At 28.8% G+C, this 11,081-nt stretch overlaps 1 protein-coding gene across 1 annotated transcript in view; it reads left to right on the top strand.

The window, feature by feature from the left end:
- LOC100204837 (isobutyryl-CoA dehydrogenase, mitochondrial) overlaps window positions 1-11,081 on the top strand; it is a 52,911-nt gene that overhangs the window by 10,280 nt on the left and 31,550 nt on the right. Inside the window, exons 3-4 of the mRNA XM_065813719.1 lie at window positions 3,114-3,165; window positions 3,259-3,376. Of these exons, the coding sequence (XP_065669791.1) occupies window positions 3,114-3,165; window positions 3,259-3,376 (170 nt within the window). The remainder of the gene's footprint in view (window positions 1-3,113; window positions 3,166-3,258; window positions 3,377-11,081) is intronic.

The raw sequence follows: 11,081 nt of genomic DNA, 5'->3' as shown, positions 1-11,081 counted from the left end.
TTCTTGGTTCGCATGTGTAATTATTTCCAATTTTTCTTGAAGGCATAACATGCATTTTTAAAAAATAAAATTATATGCAGGTGCTGTTTTAAGGATGGACCAATTCAATATAAAATCATTTATTTTTATCTTTCAATTCCCATATGTGTTTTGACAGCATGGTGTCTTTTGAATACTTTTTATTTTTATAAGATTGTTTATGATTAGCGAAACGTTTTTCCATTCACCCTCTGACAAGTCAATATATTGTTTATCAGGTGTATTCTTAGAGGAAACAGCACATTTATAAACCATGTTTTTTGATAAAATTTCTCAACTTATTGGACAATTATTTTTTTGTTTACAATTACAATTTTCTGTTGTTTTTTCATTTAGGATTTTCTTTTTGTTTAACGAAGCATTATTGTGACGTTTTATAATTTTTTCCATATTTTTTGTGCAACTGTAGCTAGCTATAATTTTATTTCAATCAAAATTTTATGTAATTTATTAGAAAGCAGGAAGTGTTTATTGACCATTTCTATATCTATTCCGCTTTTTTTGTTTTCTTTTATTCAGAGTGAAATTTTAGTTCAAAATATTGGAAGCCACTTTTTTTAAGGACATCTTCAAAAATTTGTTTAGAGGAATTGAAAACATTTTAATCAGAGGATTTGGTTTAGTCTTTTATTAATTAAAATTAGGATTTGTTTTAGAATTTGGGGTGGATGATTTGAGTTAATATTAGTATACAATAACTCATTGTTTGGTTTTTTGAAAGCTTATATAAATTTTTAGGAAGGTTAAATGTGGCATCAAGAAAATTCACAATTTTTAAATTTATGCATATTTTGATTTGAAAACTAATATTTAAAAAATTTTTTGTAATATCTTTTCTAATTTTATCAAGCTGTGGACCAGATTTTTTAAGCATTACTGTTAAATCATTGTCATGATGGAAGGCCTAAATCATTATTATTGATTATTTTACTTGATAAATCTAATTATATAGTCAAACTAATTCACAAATTTCTGCTCCATCATAACTGCCCATTGTACGTCAAAGCAGTCATGTATATTTTTCTTTTTCCAAGTTTCCTTATTACAATAAAGTAAGGCTTTTTTGCAATGCTTTATTATATGAACTGTCTCTTCTGGAATAACTGTTTGGAAATTCAATTGTTTTATCTTAAATATCTGCAGTTATTGAGGGATAAAAATCATTTATGTCAAATTGAATGAATGTACATTCATTTTTATTTTCAATTATGGAGGATTAATTTATAACATAAGTGGTATTTTTCCACTGTTGTAAATTTAATTTATTTCTAAGAATATTATTAATATGTTGTCCAATTTAATTTTGCTCACATGTCCGATCTCATTTTTTAAGGAACCAATGACCTACAAGGAAGTTTGTTTTGAAAATTTGGTTTATGGTCTTTAAGTTTCACAAAAGTTTGGGCAGAGGCAGTTTATATTGATTCTGTTATCAAGGTTTATTTTTTTAGCTATACTTTTTTTTTAGCTATACTTTATTCAAAATTTGGGCATGGGCTTTAGAATTAATTGCATTTTTCATATTTTTCGTGGCTTTCTCATAAGAGCTTTAATATTGTCACGTAAAATTTTTTCATAATTTTCTGTTGTGAGTTGGTTAATGTTATTTGTTTTATCAGCGAAAACCAATCGATAAAGGTTATCTAAATGCAGGTATGTAAATAAATTTCTCTTGAAAAATATAAAAATAAGTGAGCTCAAAAATTACATTAAATTCCCCCTTTAAAAATATATTTAAGCAGAAGTAAATAATTCTTAGGAATTCTTTCTATAATTGTGTCAGCATATTCCACAAATGTGTGAAAATTTGCTAATTTTACATATGTAGTAAGACATTTACGACTTCCTGTAATTTATATTCTGATATAAATGGAAGTTTTATTAATTTAAACATTCATTTCTTGATGAGTCTTGTATATATATATATTTAAATATATATATATATATATATATATATATATATATATATATATATATATATATATATATTATAGATCTATAGTTCGTTGGCTTTAGGAAGAGCGGAAGGAAAAAAGTGATTCTTACGCCAACACATACGTCACTTTTAATTACTTTTGACTTTCGTCCAACATTTTTGTGTTGGATGAAAGTCAAAAACCATTAATTTAAATTACAAATTAATTGTTATATAAAAAAACCACCAAAACGCAAATTTAATTGACCGGAATGTTTTTAAAAAACATTCTGAATGTTTTTAAAAACATTCTGAATGTTTTTAAAACATTCTGAATGTTTTTAACAATATAAACAATGTTTTTATTTTTATTTTTTTTTAATAAAATGTTTTTATTTTTATTTTTTTTATTAAAAATGTTTTTTATTTTTATTTTTTTTACTGTAAATCATGCGTGGAGTGTTGCTACATCGACTATCTTATAGCCTGACTCGCAAGGGAAGTGCTGCTACATCGACTGACAAATAGCCTGACTCGCAAGGGAGTGCTGCTACTATCGACTGACAAATAGCCTGACTCTCGCAAGGGAGTGCTGCTACATCGACTGACAAATAGCCTGACCCGCAAGGGAGTGCTGCTACATCGACTGAGGGTTTGGTTGGGGCAGGCAGTTTATCAATATTAAAAAAAATAATTCCGGTCTTGAATTTTTACTTTTTACTTTTTGTCAACAAAATATGGAAAAAACTTTCGGACAACATCTAAGGGTTCTATATATATATATATATATATATATATATATATATATATATATATATATATATATATATATATATATATATATTATATATATATATATATATATATATATATATATATATATATATATATATATATATATATATATATATATATATATATATATATATATATATATAATATATATCTATACATATATCATATATATATATATATATATATATATATATTTATATATATATATATATATGTATATATATGTATACATATACACATATACTTTTATATATATATATATATATATATATATATATATATATATATATATATATATATATATATATATATATATATAATATATACATATATATAAGTATATTTAAATTTAGTGGTTTTTCAGGAAATTTTCCCAAGAAAAACACTATCGTTAGCAGCAAAATTAGGATTTGGTGGTATTAAGTTATTAGTAATTTTTTCTTTTTTAAATTGTTATAAAAAGTTAAATAGTTATATGGTTGGTTTGATAACATGTATATTTTTATAAGGGATTCGTGTAAGTGATAAATACGGAGGCAGTAATTTATCATGTCTTGCAGCATCAGTTATTTATGAAGCTCTTTCTACTGGATGTACTAGTACTACAGCATTTTTATCTATTCATAAGTATTGTTTTATTTAAATTAAATTTTTTTTATTTATTTTTATTAAATTTTTATATAATCTAATTGAATATTTTAAATATTTTTATCAATTAAGCATTAAAAATTATTAGCTGATTAGCTAGCAGCTAGCTACTAAAAAAAATGAAGACAACTTGCTGTTTATCATAGTAATAAACAAGCAATTTGTCTTCTTTTTTGGGTTTCAAAGCACAGTTCAAAAACTAAATAAAATTATTACTTTTACTGTGTTATTCTATATAAAATTGGGGATGAGAATTCAAGTCAGTCTATATATGAACATTCTGCCTATCCCTAGTTAAATTAATTGTTAGGCATACATTCCTCAGTGCCTCCCTCAATTTAAGTCAGTTAATGGGCGTAATATTTACTTATCAGAATCACATATTGATAACCATTTTTGAAGTTTATTAAATTTTAATTAAACTTTGAAGTAAGTATAAAAAATTTTAGAGTAGCTTTAAATTATATGAATTAATTGAATATAATATAATATAATGTAAAAAAATATTTTCAATATAAATAATAAAAACTATAAAAAGATAAATAATTTAACTATACATATAAATTAAAAATTATTCATAATATGATCAATGAATATTAGATGATAACCAGGTTGTTCATTCATATCCAGTGGTTACTTCTGCTTTATTTTGCTTGAATTTTTTATTACTGGACATCTGTCTGATGTTTCTAATAATCTATCAATTAAAACTTACTCTAATCTACTCCTCTCCTTAGGCTTATATGGCCTCATGTCTTCCAAAATAGTAATTAGACATTGTTGTTATACTTGCAAAAACTTGTTAGCAACTTGAATAAATTGGAATTTATAACCCTAGCATTAACTCTGAAAACAAACTCACAGACCTTTTCCAAATTTTTTATCCTAGGGAAATTTGAAGGATCAGAGTTTGGCACAGGTCTGGCCTCCTAGGAAAGACTTTAGGGGTAAGCAGAATAATTCTGCTCACGAGCTTTGAACCCCTTCATCTATTAGGCTGGTAAAGATGTAAACTTGTGTTACATTATTTCCTGCCTTTCCTGAATCTTCTCATAGGTTTTTGCTTGTGCCTCCTTGATAGTGGTTATGCAACTCTTCCTTCTTCAGAGGCCGGCTGGTAGTAAGGTTTCCTGAACTGTGTGGTAGTTCTCAAAGAGGCTGATTCCATCAATAGCTGTAAAATATCAGAGTATTAACAGTGCTATGTTGCGCATTGTCGAGGCCACATAAGAAGCCCTATGTTACAGCTTAGGGTCAATTAACAGGACTGAGAAAGATGCATTGCTCATTGCTTAAGAGGCTGTGTTCTATCTATGAATGAGTCAAGTTCTCTTTAAACTTAAATCATGTTAAAAATAACCCAAAAGATTAAACATAAAAAATCATCCCCACCACCTAACTGTTTTAATATATCCTTTACAAATAATCGTGGTCTGCCACGAATATTTACAAAAGATTTTAGATCCTTCCACATGGATCCTTCCATCAGTTGAATCTTACCTCTTGCAAAATTCACCAAAATTGCTTGCTTTTAGTGGGACTAATTTAAATTCTGCTCTTCCTTCTTCTGGTCTCAGTCTTAATAGGTACTATCTTTTGATTTGCAAAGACTCCAATAGTCACATGCTTGCCTTAGGGGGTATACATATGTATCAATTCACCTATTTTTCATGAAATTAGGTTTGAACCTTTTGACCATTCTTTTATGTGCTTCCGCTTAGCACCTCTCCACTCTATCACCTTTCTCTTTGTTCTTTATCTTTCTCCTTCCTCCCAAGACTGCTCTTTTAGATGTAATTTCTGATTACATCTCCTCTCTCTTTACCCCTCTGCCAATATTGTTGTTATTGGTGACTTTAATGCTCATCACACTGAATGGCTTCGCTCTAATGTCACTGACCCTGCTGGCACTAAAACCTATAACTTTCTCAATTTCTTACTCAGATAATTAACTTTGTGACTCGTTTTCCTGATGACCCTAATCATTTACCTTCACTCCTTGATTTTTGTCTGGTCTCTGATCCTAGCTTTTGTTCAATTTCTCCTTTTTCTCTTTTAGGTGGTTCTGACCATGCAATGATCTCTTTAAATCTTTTATCTCATACTTCCTTTTCGGACTTATCCTATCATTGCACTACTTACTACTACCCTAAAGCTGACTAGGATTCTTTTCAGGATTTTCTTTGTGATGGTCCTTGGGTTGATATCATCAATTAAATAGGTTATCCCATTGTTAGTAACTCAAGCTACTTCAGCTTCTGTTGCTAAAGTCATATCTTGATTAAACTCTTCTACGACTTGTGGTCCAGACATGATTCCTGTCATAGCCTTACAAAAGTGTTTTCCAGAACACTCTTCAATCCACTCTGTCTTGACAAAAAGTCTTCTCTTTTCGATTGCTTAGAACAAGCAGCCGATCTTGAATCAGATCTCACTTCTTTAACAGATTAGGGCTTACAGTGGTTTGTAAATTTTAACTCAAACAAAAGTTAGTTATTCACTGCAAGCAACTATTTTTCTAAAAGTATAGTTTTCTTAAACAAATTTAAAATAGTTTATATCTCATATAATATTACAGTTAATATGTCTTCAATAAATAAATAATAATAAAAAAACAGTTTGTATTCAATATTTTTTTTTATTTTGACTTTGGACCACTGTTTAGGGCTTGAGGAGTGCCTCAAAAATCATATTTTAGACTTTTGAACCTTTTTTTAGTCCATTTTTGGCATGTTTGAGCAAGTTCTTAAACTCAAAAAAGTTAATTTTTTTTCTTTCCAGAGTTTCTACTTAGGTAGAAGCACCAAATAAAAATGCATGTTAATTTTATATATGGGAAATATTATATATAAATCTGTCTACAACATTACAAATTTATGCGATTTTTTCTAATTATTGCACATTAGGGTAACTTTTCACATATTTTTAAAATTTTTTGAAAGAAGCACCACATATATGTTGCATAAAACCTCAAGCAAATTCATACAACAAACTTCTTATTAATATTATTTAAAAAAATATATTTTGTTATATTTATGTTTTTTTGTTTTGCTTGGCGGACTTGCTTTTCCCTCCATACTTGCTTTTAGAGTTGTGCAAGAATAAAAGCAAAACCTGTCACTTCTTTTTATTTCTAGCAATATCATGGAATGATCTTGATGAAGAGAATGTAAGGTTTTATATAATTGGTTACCATTTTTGTAAAACACTTTTTTTTCTAATATATATATATATTTTTCCACTTTTAAGCCAAGTACAAATTACATATTAAATATACATAGGTATGTATATTTTTTGCAAAATAAAGACTAATATTTTTCTCTTTTTTACACAAAAATGTACATACATATGTATATTTAATTATAACTATATATTCTGATTTACTTTTTTTTTTTGGGTGGGGTTACAAGGAAGTACTACGTTAAGCTTACATTTATGTGCTTTCTGAGGGCAAGTACAAGTTTTGTACTCCCTAGCAGTTCACCATGCTTGCTTCATGGAAAAAGGTAGGGAGTAACTTTATGGCAAAAGGAAGGACTTTGTTGCACGTTAACAAATACTTAGCTTTTTAATAAATAAGTATATATAATAAATTTTTTTTTTGGTATCTACTACTTAAAGCTCTAGCTTTTGATGGGTGCAATAGGCAATCTTACAAAACAATTAATACATGAGATAACTGAAGTGGCAACCTTTGTGGCTGTCTTCTAAACTACTGGTTTCTTAAAGCTAAACTAGCCTCTATTGCTCCATGTCAGGTAAATATCAACTTAAAAAGTATGAAATATGTAAATATAGTATAGTATAATTAAAACAACTCACATAGCTTCTTGACCCTTATCTTTTTGTGCTAGCCCTAGTTGATGGAAGCTGATGAAAATGTTAAGAAAGAGGTGAAATTGCTAAAAAACTGTGGGGAACATCCATCAGCCTAAATGAGAGCAAACACTGAGATCCTCAATGCTTTAAATTTCAGTCGAAGCCACCAAGCTTAGTTCAATTAGTCACAGAAAATTTATGGTTCTTGTTCCCTACCCTAAACTCCTTCCCTCCGCCTCCCAATACTGCAATTGCAAGGACTTCTACCTATAATTTCAGGGTGCTGTTTTTGATCTTGCTGTTGTTAATCATTGCTCTGAAAGAACTGGAACCATGGCGCAGTTGTAGCGAGCTTGTGTCATTAGCAAGAGATTCATGTTTAAAGCCAGCTTTAAACAAGTTTTACTAGATCAGTAAAGAAGTAGGTGTGAACTTTCTGTTAAGTTCTGCGGCGCTCTGTGATAAGACCAGTAGGACATCCTGAAGTATTTAGGCATCTATAATAAAAAGGTGAATAAAAAAAAAACAACTGTTAAGCTCCTAAATGACAACATTGATGATGCTAGAAATGAAGAGAAGAGACAGTTTTTGCTCTTATTCTTGAACAACTACAAAAGCAAATATAAAGGAAAAAGCAAGACCACCAAGCAAGACAAAAAAACAATGAATAAATATGACAAAATATTTTTTTTTAATAATAATTTAATAAGAAGTTTGTTGTATGAGTTTGCTTGATATTTTATGCAACATATAACATGTGATAACTAAAAATCTGGACAAAGTTTGTGTAAATATAAAAATACAAAGGAAAAATTTTCATATAATTGCAATCACTTCTATTTTGTTGCAAAGTTAATTCTTTAAATGTATTATTAAACATAATTTATGACAACAAAAACTTTATTATGAATAAAGTTTTTGTTGCCATCTGAATGACATTTTCGAATGGAGAACATACTAAAATCTACTATTTGTAATATACTTAAAAGAAAGGGGAACGATATAGGACCAGAAAGAAAAGTCGGAAGTGGTCGCAAAGCAAACGTTGCCTGCAAAAGAGATAAAACGCCTTAAAAAATCGATTGATCAAAAGGTTCGTATTTTACAGCGTGTTCTTGCAAAACGGCTTCATGTATCACAACCGTACATATGCAAAATTATTCACCAAAAAACAAGCATTCGTTATCGTAAAAAAACTAAAACACCAAAAAAAACACCGGCTTAAAAAGCAGCTGTTTGTTCACAGTGCCGCAGGTTGGTTTCGATTTTTCGGAAAAAAATTGTTATTATTGACGATGAATTGTATTTTTATTTGAGCAACACTAACATTTCTGGAAATGGTGGATTTTACTCTTCTAACATAAATGCAGCATCAAATGATATAAGGTTAAAAAGAAAAGTCAAATAAGAGCCAAAATTACTTGTTTGGATTGCATTCTCTACAAAGGAAATCTCTCAGCAGTACATTGCTCTGTCAGACCAAGCAGTCAATGAAGATGTGTATATTTCAAAATGTCTTGTTAGATTAAAGAAATTCATTGAAAAACATCATAAAAATGACAATATTGTTTTTTGGCCTGATCTAGCTTTGTCACATTTTCCACGTAAAGTACAAAGTTATCTTGAAGCAAAAAATATTGAATTTGTACCAAAGAGCATAACCCTGCTAATGTGCCAGAATTACTTCCAATTGAAGAGTTTTGGTCTGAACTTAAGAGATTAGTGTACAACAAAAACTGGCAAGCTGAAAACCTAGGCAAACTTAAAAAGTTTAAACTCATAAAATTTGTAATTTTGCTGACAGATTCACATAATATACCCCATAAATAAAATTACTTTGGATTTTTATTTGGTTCTTTTAACAAAGAAACTCTGGAAAGAAAATAAAATTGATTTTTATTGAGTTTTAGAACTTGCTCAAATGTGCCAAAAATAAGCTAAAAAAAGGGTTTAAATGTCTCAAATATGACTTTTGAGGCACTTGAGCAATCCCTGAAAGTGGTCCAAATTCAAAATAAAAAAAATTCTACTAATAAAATATGGGTCTGTGCAGCAGATAAGACTCCACGGTACTTTAAATTTTTTCATGACCTCAAAATGAAGCATTCATAAAGTATGTATGTAAGATGATTTTTTGGTTGGCATAACGTTAATGTTCGCCCTCGGTTTAGCCGATCAGGGTTTATCAGGGTTTATCAGGGTTGTTTTATGAGGAAACAATTTGTAAATAATATTTTTTGATAAGCATTTGCCATTTGTAAATTATTTGCTTGCAATTACAATTTTTAGTATTTTTTTCTTTAAGAAATTCATTTTTATTAATCAATGCAAAACTGTGGCCCTTTATGATTCTTTTAATATTTTTTGTACAGCTTTAGCTTATTTTGATAGTGTTTCTGTTAAAATTATTTTGCAATTTATTAGAGGAAGGAAAATGTTTGGCTGTTAATTAAAAAAATGCTTTTCCAATATTTGTTTAAACATTGTATTGCTCTATATCAGCTGTATTGCTGATTGAACAAAATTCTATTTCTATTTCTATTTCGCTTTTTATGCAATTTTTGTTTTAAATCTTAGCTCGAAATTTTTAAATCCGCTTATTTTAAGAGCATCTTATGCGTTTAGAAGAGTTAAATATATTTTCATTAGAAGAGTTGTAATTTAGTCTATTGTTAATTGAAATAGGAATTTGTTTTAAAATTTGAGGGTGATGATTTGAATTTATATTATTATAGAATAATTTATCTTTAGGTTTTTTATAATGCCTATAAGAATTTCCCAAGAGGTTAAATTTGACATTATTTCAATTTGGAAGTCAATGTTTTTGAAATTTTTCTTTTTTTTTTTTCTCATGGTGAAACAATTTGATGAAGAAAAAATTTAGATAATTGTTTTTTTTAATTAATATATATATATATTTATTTATTTGTTTCAATTCACCTCTCCAAGGCCATGAAGGCCACTACAGTTGAAAAGGCTACTTTAGTTGTGGTTGCAACCCTCTCTCAACTCTATAACTCTGAAACAAGAACCTTGGCGAACAAGGCCACTGCACAGAGAAACAAGTTGAAAACGGCACGGATTTTGTTGTGTAGCAGAAAAGTTTAACGCAAGTAAATGTAGTTTTGGCTTTAACAAAATCTTCGCATAAACTAGTTAATCATTTCTAATCAACATTCGTTCTATGATCAATCTAAAAAATTAATGATAATTGAAAAATTTTGGCTAAAAACAATTTCAAAACTAAAAAAAATCATATTTTCATAAAATTTGTATTATAAAGTTTACTAAAGAAATTCTCTAAAAAATTTTTTCCTACAGGCTTCATTATGGTTTATCTGAGAATGCATTTATATAAAGTTTATAAAGTGCATTAAGCAACACCCTCTGATTGCTTGGAGGGGGCATTTGAGCTTGAAAAGGATCTCACTTCTGCTACAGCATGGGGCTCATAGTGGCTGGTGAACTTTAATTCAGATAAAACTCAATTTTTTTCAGCCAATCGTTATCCCAATAATTTAGATCTTCCTATATTTATGAATGGTGATGTACTCGATGAGTCACCTATTCTTTATCTTCTAGGATTAACTCTTACTTCCAATCTTTCTTGGAAACCATATATCAAATCAGTTGCAAAATTAGCATCTGCTAAGGTTGCATCTCTTTATCGAGCTTGTCACTTTCTTACTTCGGATTCTATTCCGGCCTTGTATGGAATACTGTTGCCATATCTGGGGCGGATCTTCTAATGATGCCCTTTCTCTTTTAGACAAGGTGCAAAAACCCATTGTAAACATAGTTGGACCTGCTCTTGCAGCCAACCTCATACCATTATCACATCGTCATAATGTTGTTTCTCTTTCTC

The sequence above is a fragment of the Hydra vulgaris genome, chromosome 12, assembly GCF_038396675.1.
Source record: "Hydra vulgaris chromosome 12, alternate assembly HydraT2T_AEP".
Taxonomy (NCBI): domain Eukaryota; kingdom Metazoa; phylum Cnidaria; class Hydrozoa; order Anthoathecata; family Hydridae; genus Hydra; species Hydra vulgaris.
Note: the sequence above shows the minus strand (reverse complement) of the source record. Positions and strands in the feature narration are given on the sequence as shown.